The sequence below is a fragment of the Rhinopithecus roxellana genome, chromosome 10 (genome assembly GCF_007565055.1).
Source record: "Rhinopithecus roxellana isolate Shanxi Qingling chromosome 10, ASM756505v1, whole genome shotgun sequence".
NCBI lineage: Eukaryota > Metazoa > Chordata > Mammalia > Primates > Cercopithecidae > Rhinopithecus > Rhinopithecus roxellana.
Genome location: NC_044558.1, coordinates 14,734,313 through 14,749,870, shown reverse-complemented (window position 1 = coordinate 14,749,870; position 15,558 = coordinate 14,734,313). Strand labels below are relative to the sequence as shown.

At 41.3% G+C, this 15,558-nt stretch overlaps 1 protein-coding gene across 1 annotated transcript in view; it reads left to right on the top strand.

Moving 5' to 3' along the window:
• The window catches only part of GRIN2B (glutamate ionotropic receptor NMDA type subunit 2B), a 435,571-nt gene that overhangs the window by 229,230 nt on the left and 190,783 nt on the right, over positions 1-15,558 (top strand). Inside the window, exon 3 of the mRNA XM_010385603.2 lies at positions 7,955-8,553. Within this exon, the coding sequence (XP_010383905.2) occupies positions 7,955-8,553 (599 nt within the window). The remainder of the gene's footprint in view (positions 1-7,954; positions 8,554-15,558) is intronic.

The window sequence follows — 15,558 nt, the reverse complement described above, 5'->3', positions numbered from 1 at the left end:
CTTAGTTCAATATGTACACACCTTTTCTCTACTCATTTCATTTCTTTCAACCTTTCCTGTTTTCCTGTCTTCTTCCATTGTGTTTATTTAAAAGTATGTTTATTCAGTCACAGAACCTGGTTGTTGCTGAACTTGAGAGCTTGCTCTTTTATAGAAAGGCACCTCTTAATAAAAATGCAAGTCAGTCCGTCTGAGAGTAGGTTTGATTTGCATAATGGAGTAGGCCTTGGAAAGGACTTTTACTTTAAGATGAAATGAAACAGCCTTGTTAAGATTTTAGCGGTCCTGATACCTTACAAAGGGGCACAAACACATTCTGGAAGTGCTCTTACTATCCTCCAGGCCCTTTGCTCCCTTACTTTAATTCTGTAATTAATTTGGATATCTTAGTGATGGGGAATCTGCCTGTTCCTTCTCCTTTTATTACACTTCCTATTGCTTTCTTCTGGCTATAAAATTGTCTCTGCAACCTAGAATATCAAGAATCTTGTAGACATTCTCAGAGTGAACGAACACCTTTAGTTTGTTTCTCTACTGTGGCTTAAATTTGGTGATTAAAGCACATCCAAAGAGAGACTCAGTCAGGGAGGAAAATGGGGCCAAATTCAAGTAGAAAGGACAATTATCTTCTGAAAGAACAAATAATAAAAAGAATGCTGGCTTCTGCGGAAGTTGTGTAGTTATCCAGAGTGGCTCTTAAACTTGTCAGATCTGCTTGAATTTCTTTGAAAACTCAGAATGTTCTCCTTTGTGTGCAAGGGTTTAAAGAAAAGAATGGGTCTGGCATTTAACAGGCAGGAAAGATCATGATTCTCTATCAATATGCTTCCATTGTGTGTTTCAGTCATGATATTTTTGATTAATGGTGAGGCTGGAGAACATTAGAAATTTACCCTATCTTGCAAGATACTGCTCACAAAACTCTGACACTATTCAGAGCCATGCTAAGGAACTAACTCCAGCCTCAGTCACCAGAACAAAGTGATGACGTGGTATCAGAATTTCTAGTTGTCAAAGGAGATGATCATTGAGGATTTGATGAGTAGAGGAAAGTATTTCCCCTTATTATGGGAGAAGAAAGAGATTTTTTTGTCTCCCATATTCTGCTTGTACTCTGTGCTAAATGTGGAAGTGAAGATGGAGTACTCAGAACTTCTCAGGACAGCTGGGTAACCCTGGCCTCTTAGCCCATCGTTTCTACACTTGCCTTCCTTAATCTGGTGGAGAAAGTCTCAAGGAAAGCCTAACAGTTCTAGACTTTTTCAGACACAGATCCTCCTCAAGAACTGAATTTAGAAGAACAGAAGGATTTTCTTTATTAATATAATAGGAAAGAGACTAGGAGGAAAACCAGATTGATTTAATCTGAAACCATACTAGTATCTTAACAGGATTAAAATCCCTATGATATTATACAGTACTGAGATTTGAATAATATGAAAGACTTTAAGATGCTGGAAAAATATAATCATAATTGGATAGCCAATAAAGATAAGTCAGATTTGAGAGCTATCTGGTTGCATCATCCATGACCCCATTTAAAAAAATTCAAATATTTACTGAGAGCACCCTGTAGGCCAGACCTCAATTCTAGGTGCTGGGTTATAGCAATGAACAAACACATACCGATCCCTGCCCTCCTGGTGCTCACATTTAATTAGCAAGAGGCAGATGAGTTCATAATAAACATGCCAAATAAGTAATCATGTAGTCCCTCTGATGAGAGATGCTATGGGAAAAAGAAAAATCAAAGCTGGACAAGGGGATCAAACATGCCTATGACAAGTGAGGACAGGCTTCAGCATTCCATGGTGTGGTCAGGATTGAGAGCACTTTATTGGGAAGGCAAGATTTTAGTAAAGACATGGAAGAGGTGCATGTGTGATACCTGGGTAGCTGGAGAAAAAGTGTTTCAGGCAGGGGAAATAGCTAGAGCAAAGGCCTGGAGCAACAATGTGTGCACATTCAAGACAGATCAGAGTGCATGGAGCAGAGTGAGGGCCTGGGACCCGAGGGCCAACAGGGGGTCCAAATCAAGGGTGCTGGCTAGTTCTTTGTAGTACACTGGGAAGCCTTTGACGGTTTTGGGTAGACAATAACATCGCGTTTACAAAAGAACATCCTTCTTTGTTGAGCATTAGACTAGGGGGTGGAGACAGAGCCACTGGTACCATTGAGCAGACTCTTGCAGGGATTGGATGAAGGACGTCGAGTATTGCTGGTAGATAAAGAGGACTGCAAGTGGACATTGGCGTTGTCAATATCAAAGTCACCTGCCTTTTACAAGAGGAGTTTCCATGAAGTGGTGGAGTTGAAAGTCTGATTGGAGTCAGTTTATGAGAATGGGAGAAGAGAATTAGGAGAAATGAGTATAGATGTTGCTTTCAAGGAGTTTGCTACAAAGAGATGTAAATAAGTGACTATAGCATTTTCTGTCACTCTGGCTGGCTACAATAGGGATCCCCTCACGTTTTGTAAAAGCGCAGTTTATGTATAACTTTTCAGGCGTGCTTTATTTCTATGAGGTAGATATGTGCCGTCAGCATAAAAATTAGAAACGAGGCTGGGTGCGGTAGCTCACACCTGTAATCCCAGCACTTTGGGAGGCCGAGAAGGGTGGATCACCAGGAGATGGAGACCATCCTGGCCAACATGGTGAAACCCCATCTCTACTAAAAATACAAAAAAATGAGCTGGACATGGTGGTGCATGCCTGTAGTCCCAGCTACTTGGGAGGCTGAGGCATGAGAATTGTTTGAACCTGGGAGGCAGAGGTTACAGTGAGCCAAGATCATGCCACTGCACTCCAGCCGGGCAACAGAGTGAGACTTCATCTCAAAAAAAAAAAAAAAAAAAAAAAAATTGAAACTAGATGAGATCATCAAATTCATTTCAGTTACTTTCCCACCCAGTAAACAAAACTTCTACAACATTAATACAATGAACACTAGAAAAACGTGTCATGTGTCAGCTAGGGATCTAGAGATGAACAAGGTATAGTTTATAGTCTTGAGAAACATTTTTAGTCAGATAAGGCAAGTAGGCATGTTTACTGTGTAAGTATGATGACTGAGGCATGCACAAAATGTGATAAAAGCAAAGGGGAGATAGAACTGAGTTGACTAGGGCAATTTAGAAAAGATGACATACATAAAAGACCTGACATTTGAACTGGGTCTTAAGGATAATCATAAAATTTTCCAGCCCATGTACTGGGGAACAACCCTCTGTTAGATAATAATCCAGCTCTTGTTTGAATGCTAACAGTGACAGAGAGCTCACTACCTTATGAGACCCATTCCATTTTAAGAACCTATAATTTTTGCAAATGCATTTCTTATATTGAGCCCAATAATGCCTTTTAATACTTCTACTCTTTGTTCCCCGTTCTCTTCTCCTCTGAATTTAATGAGCAAAGATTTGTCTTTCTACCAAATAAGTCATTTCAGTATTTGAAAATAGGTATGTTCTCTTTGAAGCAATTTCTTTTCGGTGTTGAAAAGGGGGACATGGGTAGAGTCAGGTTCCCAGGGAAGCAGACTCTGAGCCTGAGGTTAGTGTGCAGGGGGTTTTATTAGGGGGTGCTTTTGAGATCAACACCATGAGCGGGAAGGGAAGATTGGACAAGGCTGGACAGGAGAAGTGTAGGTGTGATGTAGTTTTAATGGAAGCTCCAGAAATCCTGTGGGGGAATTCTGAAGATAAACTGACGCTTTGGAGTTGTCCAGAGTTAGGGCAAGAAGACTAGGTCTTTATACCTGTGACAGCCAGTTTTTCAGTGCCATTTACACCAGGAAAGGGACACGGCTTTGGGGAAGTGGGCTTTTTCAGCTGAGACAGTCCCCAAAGGTGTTGGGTGGAAGCCTATTGCCAGGGGCACTACCAGCCACTGGGGCACTTAATCCTTTATTTCTGAAGTGGATCGATCAGGGATCTGGATGCTGCAGAAGAGGAATCTTACGTACTGCTAATTTTTTAGACAATTATTTTCTGAGGCAGATAATAAGATAAAAAAGCACCTCTTTTTGTTTCTTCTTATTAGCAAATAAACACCACAAACATCAAAGTGATGGGGGCCCCACATTATGGTGCTAGACTGTTAGGGTCTAGTGTACAATTCTACCTTCCCTGTGCTGCTTATTCATCTCTGTGAGGGTGGCCCTTTATGGAGGAATATGTTAAAGATGCTCTTGAGGTGAATTGAAGGAGTACGTTCGGGTAATAAATTCAACTGGGATTCTTCACTAGGAGGAGACTGCTCCAAGGACCCCTGCATGTCAACATTTTGTAATGACATTAGGAGATAAAAATGTAAGTGGGGAAGCATAGTGAGCTGCAAACAGAATTATATCTCTGTCCTTCATCCTTGATGACTTGTGGTAATCACAGCGCATGCTGGGTGCCTGCAAAGATGGATGTGTGGCCACCAGTCCTTTCCACTCTATGCACACATGAAGATTGCCCTTTGATTTGTGGCTATGGCCATAATTTGCAAAGCCTGTCACCATTTGCAACTTATAGCTAGCCTAGAGTTTTACTGAAAAAGGGTTGTCCCATTCCTGATCACTGTACACCATATTGATGTGTCAACTAAATGAATAATAACTGGACTACTCATTATACCAGAAAACATTGGCCCAAGCTATTATTCTGTTTCTTGACTTCTGTTTGGCTTCATTAGCCTCCTTCGGGTGCCAGGTAAAATGGTCATATAAAGCATCCTTATTTAATAAGAGCTTAGTAAAATAAAATGGTTGAGCTGGGCATTGATGGGGGCAGAGGAATCAGGAAAAAGATCAGATTGTGGAGGACACTAGAACTAGAAGGTACAATAAGGATGTGGTGAGGGATGATGGAGCCCATATTAATTCTTCTCATTTCTCACTCTCATTATGCATTGGCTTCCTTCACACAGTAGCTGGCAGTGTCTTTACAAGCCATTTGCAATTGGGGGAGAGACAGTATTAAGAGAAGCCTAACAGAGGGCAGGGCCAAGTCGGTATTTAATAGATTGGTTTTCTTTTAAATTCAATCTAATTAACATGAGCCCATTTACTATGGACCCTCATGGCTTTTGTATCTCTTGCTATGTATTTGAGCCAGCTGTGGTTTCACAGCACATGAACTCTGCATCTATTCAAGGGCCTTCTTGTGATAAGATCTGTTCATTTATCACAGAATAGGTAGACCTGTTTTGTTTGCCGCTGGGATGCCTTTCATCCCAAGCTTGTACATCTTGAAGCATACTGGAAAGTTTCTTCACTTTGCTATAACTACTGGGCTTGTGGAAGCTCATGTATTAATATTTCTTATTTGGGAATCCCCCAGTTTTTCTTTAACTGGAAGCATGACAGGAAAAACAAATGGGTGTCTCTTTAAAGTGACAGCTATTCTAGGGGTGTCACCCTGCCGCTGGTCTTCCTTTCCTGTCGTCGTCCTCTGTAGGCCACTGACAATTATTGGAATAAAATTGTATTGTCCCAGATTCCCACTTGTCTCAGTCCTTTCAGGCTACTTATAAACTGAGTAGCTTATAAAGAACAGAAATTTGGGTGAGCGCTGTGGCTCACACCTGTAATTCCAGCACTTTGGGAGGCCAAGGCGGGTGGATCACAATGTTAGAAGTTCAAGACCAGCCTGGCCAAGGTGGTGAAACCCTGTGTCTACTAAAAATACAAAAATTAGCCTGGCATGGTGGCGGGCACCTGTAATCCCAGTTATTCGGGAGGCTGAGGTAGTGAATTGCTAGAACCTGGGAGGTGGAGGTTGCAGTGAGCCGAGATTGCGCTACTATACTCCAGCCTGGGTGACAGAGCAAGACTCCAGAAAAAAAAAAAGAACAGAAATTTATTTCTCACAGTTCTGGAGTCTGGGAAGTTCGAGATCAAGGTGCCAGTAGATTTGGTGCCTCGTGAGGGCTCATGTCCTGACTCATAGAGAGCACCCTCTTGCTCTGTCCTCACAGGGTGGAAGGAGCAAGACAGCTCTCTGGGGCTTCTTTAATAAGGGCACTAATTTCATTTATGAGGGCCTCACTCATCTCTTGATACCATCAGATATCATCACCTTGGGAGTTAGGATTTCAACATATGAATTTGGGGAGGACACAAACATTCTGACCAAAGTCCTACTGTGTTATATAACCTATTAACAAGATCAGATTTGCCTAAGAGTTATACTCATGTATTAGGAGAAGTCTCGGAACAGGGACTGGCCAGGGTTTGGAATAGATACACATGATATAATTATTCTATTTTGAATTCATTCCCTTTTTTCTACTCACCCATTCTTGGTACCTCACCCTCCCTGCTTTTCTCAATTACATGATCCTATCAAGCTCCCCTTCAACTGCATCTTTAAGTCCAGAGAAGAGAGTGCTGGTGAGCACCATTTCACCCTTAGCAGGAAAAATTACTTCTATATGACCAAGCATCCAGGGTTTCATTCTGGGTAGCCTGTGGAAAATGCGAAAAGCTCAAGCTGCGAGAACAAACAGCCCAGGCAGAGCTAGGGGCTGGCAGCTCTCACTGCCGAATCAGGATTTTTGGATACCAGCTGGATATTTCCCAGTCTGTATTTTTTTCAATAAAGGGTGCCGAAGAAATGCTTGGCAATTTCTCAGCTGCGCAACAATATGTTCCTGAACTAAGAAACCACTGTATAATTTTGTTTAAAAGCCCAGGTCACTTGTAACTGTGCTTTGAAGCTCTCATTGGGGGATAAGAAGGAACTGCCCCTTAGAAAAAGACACAGTTTTGTTAGCCTGGATTGCTATAAAATGGAGATGAGCTATGGGGTAGAAGATAGGGGGCACAGAGCAAGGAAAGAGATGCCATTACCCAGGAGGAAATCAGGGGAAATAGTCAAGAGAGGAGGACAAGGCTGAGAGGGTGTTCATTTTGTGGTTTCGGATTCATCTAGCTAAAGGTAGAGATAAAATGCAGGGCTTGACATCTCAGAAAAGCAGGTGAAACGCAGCTTAAAATGGGAGACATTTAAAATGGCTTCTCCCTGGAAAGGAAGGAGAAATCAGAAGATGCTCAGAATTGACAGTAGAGTGTGTGTGCAATGCCCAGGTCAAACCAAGATCTGTGGTGTCCTGTAGGTCAGAGAAAGAGCATGTCTTCTATATGTCTGAAGTAAAGCTTAATCAGATATGAGTTCAAATGGCAATAATTTTAACTTGCAGCTTAGACATACTGTTTGAGCCTTATTCTTTTCTGCATATATTATCATCAGAGCAGAAGTTAGAGAGAAAACTAAATGTGATATTAATTTAACATTTGTATGTTTATACAATATATACTGATCCAATTTCATACTACATATACTTCTCCCTGATGTCTGTACCTGAGTACCATTCACCTTCTGGACCACTGAGCTTATCTCACCTCCATAGATAGGTTTATGTGTAGATCAATGACATTTTTGGATTATGCACTCTGTGACTGAGTGATACACATTCACAAGGAAGAAATCCAAAAGCCTTGAAAAATGGAAAGTATGTATGTGTATGTCTGCATGAGCATCTGTATTTGTGTTTGTATAGCTCATTTGACAACAAAACCTGACCTGAACTGACATGAGGCCGTTTAGAGCCTTTATTCTACACTATGTGACTCTTTGTATGTTTTGCTATAGAAATATTAACATATTTGATTTTGGGAAGCTTCCCTAGGCTCTGGCAGTAACCCCAAGGATTTCAGACAAGGCAAGTATAGACCTAGGTTGATTTTCTGTAAAGTCTAGGAGACAATTTTTGGAAGAAAGGTATTAAAAATGTCTGCAATTTAAATATTTTAAAATATTTATTATAAATACAAACTTGTAAAGGCATTATATAAATAATAAGTAATGAACACAAATCTTTGTACTCACTTGGTTCAAAATCTCCGTTACCATCTTTGGTTTGATGTTTTTCTCTCTTCCTTTTCTTGTCCTGTTCTTTTTCTAGGATGAATCCTCCATGTTCTTCCAGTTTGGCCCATCAATTGAACAGCAAGCTTCCGTAATGCTCAACATCATGGAAGAATATGACTGGTACATCTTTTCTATCGTCACCACCTATTTCCCTGGCTACCAGGACTTTGTAAACAAGATCCGCAGCACCATTGAGAATAGCTTTGTGGGCTGGGAGCTAGAGGAAGTCCTCCTACTGGACATGTCCCTGGACGATGGAGATTCTAAAATCCAGAATCAGCTCAAGAAACTTCAAAGCCCTATCATTCTTCTTTACTGTACCAAGGAAGAAGCCACCTACATCTTTGAAGTGGCCAACTCAGTAGGGCTGACTGGCTACGGCTACACGTGGATCGTGCCCAGTCTGGTGGCAGGGGATACAGACACAGTGCCTGCAGAGTTCCCCACTGGGCTCATCTCTGTATCATATGATGAATGGGACTATGGCCTCCCCGCCAGAGTGAGAGATGGAATTGCCATAATCACCACTGCTGCTTCTGACATGCTGTCTGAGCACAGCTTCATCCCTGAGCCCAAAAGCAGTTGTTACAATACCCATGAGAAGAGAATCTACCAGTCCAATATGCTAAATAGGTGAGTGTGGAACAGAGGGCGCGTTGATGGTGGAGATGAGAGGGGAGCTTCAAAGACGGGTTGGAAGTTCAGAAACTGCAAGAAGAACAGTTCAAGATGGTAGCAGGTTGAAGCCTGGCCTTGGGCATGGCAATTGGTCATGATTGGGGGAGTGTTTTGGATCCCACTTTGCCAAAACAACTTTCACTTATTGAGCATTTATTATGTGTTAAATGTTACTCTAAGGGTTTTGCATGTTTGGCTTCATTTGATCCTCAAAATAACTCTATATATCAGGTTTTAACAATTGTTTCTATTTTACAATACAAGAGAATAGGCTTGGAGGCATAAATTATACAAAGTCATGTTGCAAGTGAGTGGTCAGTTTGGAATTGAACCTAGGCCTCTCTGATCTGTAAGTACTACTTGATCACAAGGAAAGATGCAGGAGACTTACAAATAAGGGAGGACCAGTCCACTTACATTTCAAATGTTGGTGTATTATAGAAAGATAGAAGAACAGGTTATGTGGATCTGTAGTCATATGAAGGATATTCTTCCCTTAAAGAAACAGGCATGGTTTTGTCTCTTGCTCTTCCAGCTTCTGCCTTTAAGGGTGAGGATGGTGCTGTAGAGGCGGCTTTTATGGTTGCTCTTAGTCTGGTTTGTTTAGCAAGACCTCACCTTGCATAACCCAGCCATGACTGCAGTGCCTCCTCCGTGGGGTAATAAATGACTATGTGGGGTAGAAGATTCTATACTACACTTTTGTGGTTTTACTATTTGTATAAAACTTCTATGTATGTGCATTACAAAAATTCAAACTAAATAGAACATAAAGAAGTGTGTTTTAAAAATAAAAATGACCTTAAATCCAATTAATTGGAGATAATCATTGTAGAAATAATTAGTGAACATCTTTCTAGATATCTCTCTGTGCATGTACATTTATATGGATATAAATCTACAGTGTTACATATATGGAAATATAAGTATACTTGCTGTTCAATAGCTTGACTTCTTTCATTCAATAATGTTTTGGACATCCATTTGAAGTTATTTTTAATTGTATTAAGATGTACAGAAAGGTATTCAGAAAAACTTAGTGCATACTCAGGTACTCACCATCCAGCTTAATAAATAAAATATTAAAAGGTATACTTGGGATGTTAGAAAAACATATAGTGGAGGTTGCATGGGTAACTTCTAGAAGGGAGTTGGACTGCAGTCTGTAGAGTAGAGCTTCAATTCAGGGTTGAAACTCAAACTAGGTTCACAGTAGTTATATCTGTGATTCAATCCTGATATTCTTCCACCGTCAACTCTCCAGAGGTTGCTCTTTCCATCATCCCTAGGTATTGCACCTTGCTTGGTACAGATTGTCTTGGTTTTTCTTCTACCTCTTTAGTTTCATTCTATTCCAGTTCCATCTGGGGCTCCTTAGCACACTCCTGTTTTATGCATCCCTTAAATATGGGCACTTCTTGGGGTTCTGCCCTAGACCTTCTTCCTTTCTCATCCATTCCCAAGGATACAATTAATGTCTGTATATCTTCCAAAGTGACATCTCTGGCTGGAACCTCTCCCTTGAGCTCTAAATTTTTATCCTTAGCTGTGGCCAGATATGTTTCTTTGGATTCCATGGCCACTTAGAACTCACAGTATCCAAAGCTGAACTTCTGTCTCTTCTACTAGTCTCCCATCCTCTCCTAGCCAAATCTGTACTGCTTGTAAATGATATATCCTATTACAAAGTAACCTAAAATAAAAATTTCCAAGATGCCCTTGGTTCCATATCCCTGACACCTCACAGTCAATCATACTGTTTGCCCTGGATTTTAGTCCCCCCACACCTCTGGAATGCTGTTCTTGTTTTCATCTCTCCTACAACATCCCAGTCCATTTTTTCTAACATGCATTACTGCAGGGCTTCTTACATGATCTTTCTCCTCCCAGTTCTGCTGCTTTTCAATCTACATTGCAGCCAGGGTGATCAAAACTAAAAATGTGATTTCGTCATTCTCTTGCTTAATACCTTTCAGGGGCTTTTCATTGCTCCTATAATGAGGTCCATTCTCTTGAATATGGTTTATAAAGCCTTCAGCCTCATGGGCCCTGCCAGTCTTTCCAAAATTCTCTCACGCTCTTCTCTGCCTTGCATACTACCTTCCTGCAACACTGACCTTAGTTTAGTTCTTCGAAAACACCATGCTCTCTCTTGCTTTCAGCTCTTTCCTTTCTCTGCCTCAAACTTACTCTCCAGCGTGCCCCTTCCCACCAAACACAGGTGCTGATGTTCCTTTACCTGCCTCATGCTCTTCATTCCTCAGATTCCTTAGGCTTCAGTCTTGGCATTACTTCTGCTGGGAAGTCTTCCCTGAGCCTTGGACTAACATCACTACATTATATGCCTTCACTGCATCTTCTATTTTTCCGATAAAGCCACTCTTCAAACTGGCAATTGCGTGTTTTATTATCTCCCTTCCCTGTGAGCTCTGTGAGAGTAGTGACCTTCCCATAACACTCATTTCTCTGACCCCATTTCCTGCACAATGCATGGCACAGGGAAGTGAATGATGCCCTCCAAGCCTCAGTGCACACCTGCTCTGCAGGAGCCTTCCCGTTCTGCCCTGTTCTTGCAAGATAATAAAGATTCCCTTGAAAAATGTACTGTTGATTCAGTTCTGTAGCTTTGATTTTCCTCCCACTGTTTTTAGTGTTAAATTCAAATCTGATTCAGATTATTTTCCCAAACGTTTGCTAATTAAAACCAAAGCTAACAATGATGGACTACTGAGACTAAAACATCTGCCCAACAACACGAAGAAATCAAGTGAATGTTACCTTCAAGCTCATAAATATGGCCCAGGAATGCCTGCTTTTAACTTAAAACTTCTGCTGGGTAAACAATGATCTGCAGATATTATTATTTCCTGCTTGGCTTATGTTACATTACAATGTAAATGTCATCTCTGAAGCCTGCTCTCTAACCACATATCTCTGAAATAGCAATTGGTTTTAACCTTTGTTGCCATCTCTCTGAGGCCTGAGATGCTCCCATGTGGCCACCCAGGAAGGGGGCCCTACTCAGTCCTAGAGGCCCACATCCATCTTCTCCAGCGTAGCCGTCCTACAGGGAACAAGGATTATTATTCATCAGTTCTTCAGGCACCAGTGTAGAGCAGAGAGATTGAGAAATAGAGGGAGTCCAGCTTCACTTGATTTTCCAAATGTACTGCTTAAGAAGTGTCTTCAGATTTACCTACCTACTTCTCCACTAAAGCAATTCCTCTGCAAACTGCCCCAGTTCCCTGCCTTTACTTGGGTTCTGCATCTGGACATCTGGACATCTCTTGGATGTCTCCCCTGTCCATACACCTACATTCTTCCCTTATCTCTATTGTCTTTCTTTTCCGTCCTCTCCATCCAAATACATCGTCTGGTTTTTGACTCTCCATCCCTGCCCTGTCTTGAGAATATTTTAATATAGTTTCCTAGCAGGACCCAGAAAGGATTGGGGTTGACTAACAGGTTTATAGAGTTAGCCCCAAGTCTGCAGTTTTATCACCAGGCACAGCACGCTCAAAAGCAGCAGTGGAATTCAATTAGGCACATTCAGTTCAAGCTCCTCCTACTTACCCTGGTCTGAATCAGACTCTCCACCCCCTTCAGAGCTCTGGTCTCACTAGGGTCACTCTTTTAAATAACAAACCAAGCAGCCACACCATTTAGGCACAGCAGGAAATCTTTGCAAATAAAATTGCTGCAAATGGCTGGTTGTTTTATAAGGATGACTTTTCCTTCAGCCTGCTGTTCTCCTCTCAGCAACCACAGTAGGGAGGAAGGCTCTCTGGGAGATTTCTGGGAGTGGCCCAGCCCCAGGATGACACTAGGGATATAGAGTTAGGAAAGTGGCTTCTCCTCTCACCTGAAAAGGTAGTAGCATTCATAGGCCCCTTTCCCCGCTAGAAGCATTGTAGGGGGAGGTACAGTTGTCATTCACACCTGTCCAGACTGTAGCTTTCTTTCTATGTGGGGGAAATTCTTAAGTCTACACTTAGGGGATAGAGAGAAGAGGTTATACGATATAGCTGAATCCCAAAGAGACAAATGCATTTGAAGTGATTCACCTGTTAGTTACCAAAGGAAGAATATATTTTTATGGCACAAAATCCTTCTCAGAGAGGATCCTTATTTCAATTCACTATCAAATGACATTATTTATCAGGTGTGAATCCAAATTCCTCACTGATAACTTCTTAACTCCTTGAAGCTTGGCCTGTTATAGACTTAGTGATTATCTCCAGATAGCTTCTGGGTTGCCTGGAGGAGGCATTTTGCCAGGGTTGCAAGAAAAATACTTAAGCCCAGTTAAATTTGAATTTCAGATAGACAATGAATAATTTTGTTAGCACAAGTCAGTCCTAAATATTGCGTGGGACATACTTATACCAAACGTGTATTTGTTATTTATCTGAAATTCAGATTTCATGGGGCTCTTGTATTTTTATTTGCTAAATCTGCTAGCTCTACTTGGTATACTTATAAAAATTAATTTTCTGTTGGAACTTCATAGCATTCACTTGTGCCTTATTAATAAATATAGTACGATGCCCTATACTATAGCCCAAGACATGCTAAGAGAGTTTTATTCCAACTGATAACTTTATTTGATTGAAAGAGCTGGAGAATTTCTTATGCTATATATTCTCTAAGGGAAGAATTTTCTTGGTTCTTGAGAAAAGTCTAAACACCTTTTGGAACCAGATGATCTGAAAATGTTTAGAAAATGATTAGATAAGTTTTCCAAACCCATCTTCATTCCCCTGAGCTGGGAAGCAATTGTGAGTTATTAGTAGGCATCTGTCTACATTTTTCATTTATCATTTCTCCAAGGAGTAGTTAGTGGTTATTTTCCTTCTCCATGTACTCTGTAATCTCCAATGGTCTGTTTCTGTCACTCACATGATAGTACACCTGCCACGTACCTCTGTGCTCTCTTTCTGTCCTGAGAGCCCGCTGGTTCTCTTCATACAGAGCTACTTTTGGAACTTGTAGAAAGAACGGATGCTATTTGAGATAGATGGATCTTAATATAGCAAACCTCTTATGAATCTTGCCTAATTACTTTCCCCCAGTGTCTTTGGTTTTTCTACTTAACATTTGTTTCCTCCTTCCCCAAATTCTTCTTTCTCAGTGAAAGTTGCCATCTCAAGAGGCTGGGTCTTCCCAGCCCAGCCTTTGACGGATGGGGAAGAGTGACTTTGAATAACTAATGTGAAAAAAAGTACTTTGTTAGGTTCTTTTTTTTTTTTTTTTTTTTTTTTTTTTTTGAGACGGAGTCTCGCTCTGTCGCCCAGGCTGGAGTGCAGTGGCCTGATCTCAGCTCACTGCAAGCTCCGCCTCCCGGGTTCACGCCATTCTCCTGCCTCAGCCTCCCGAGTAGCTGGGACTACAGGCACCCGCCAGGTCGCCCGGCTAGTTTTTTGTATTTTTAGTAGAGACGGGGTTTCACCGTGTTAGCCAGGATGGTCTCAATCTCCTGACCTCGTGATCCGCCCGTCTCGGCCTCCCAAAGTGCTGGGATTACAGGCTTGAGCCACCGCGCTTTGTTAGGTTCTTAATGAAAGAGCTATGATAAGCTCAATCTTCCTACAACCTTGAGGCAAATTCCCCATCTTTGGAACCAATGCATGAGCCAGATTGTTCCCATGGGATCCTCATTTGATTCTTGGCCTGGAAAGTGCTGAAAGGTTAAAAAATAAATGAGGAATTGAGTCCATTCGTTTTTAGACATTATGGGCAAGAGCTGGTCATTACCCATCTCTTATTTGTTATTAAATGTTCGATGAGTGCCAAGCACAGGCAGATTTATGGTAAGGAAAGCACATGTTATAGGTTCACTTTACTTCATCTAATTTACATGTGAAACAACAAAAAGGTCACATGAATGCATAGTAATAAGCAGTGTAGCCGGCACAGTGGCCTTTCACATGAATGCATAGTAATAAGCAGTGTAGCCGGCACAGTGGCCTTTCATCTTATTAAAGAAGTGCACCGGAGTCTAAGGAAAGCTGCATTTTTATGTATATGCATAAAAATGCAAATTTTCATACAAAATATTTAGTAAAATGACACACACCTGTATATAGAGGGAGGGAATGACTTTATCTGCTCAGTAGTGTAAAAGGTTATATAAGTTGGGAAAAATAATCGGAGAACCTAATAACTATCCTAAAAGATACATTCAATGCTTATTGTAGTTCAGGCATAACAAAGCATGTGTTAGCTGTGTACGGGACAATCATTGAATGGGAGGATGATTCAAGCTCTTCTGTTTTCCTCTAGTCTTTCACATTCCTCATATCAGACATATAGATGGTCATTTCAGTAAGTGATTGTTGCTTCTTCTCCCTAAACTCAAACTCGTGAAAGGCATTTTCAAGTATTTAACACTGAGACCCCCTACAGTATTCTTTCCTTAATCACTATTTAATTCTGTGGCTGACTTTTAAGATTCAAAACTCACCCATAATATAGGTGGTGTTTTTTTTCTTTGTTTTTTGTTATTCTTCCTCTTTCTCCCCCCTTTTATTTTTCTCTTCGCCTCCCTCCTTTTTGCATTTGGATAAAGTCCAAAATGGATTCCTATAGTCCATTTTGCATTGCTTTAAAGGAATACTAGGGGCTGGGTAATTTATAAATAAGTTTTTTGTCTCACAGTTTTGCAGGCTGTACAAGAGGCATGGTGCCAGCATCTGCTTCTGGTCAGGGCCTTAGGAAACTTCCACTCATGGTGGAAGGTGGGGAGTGGCGGAGGGGGGGCAGGCATGTCACATGGTGAGACAGAAAGCAAGAGAGTGAGGGCACGAGATGCCAGGCTCTTCAAACAACCAGCTCTCACATGAATTAATAGAGTGAGAACTCACTCATGACCATAGGCAGGTCATCAAGCCATTCATGAAGGATCCATGTCTGTGACACAAACACCTCCCACCAGCTCAATCTCCAGCATTGGGGTCACAT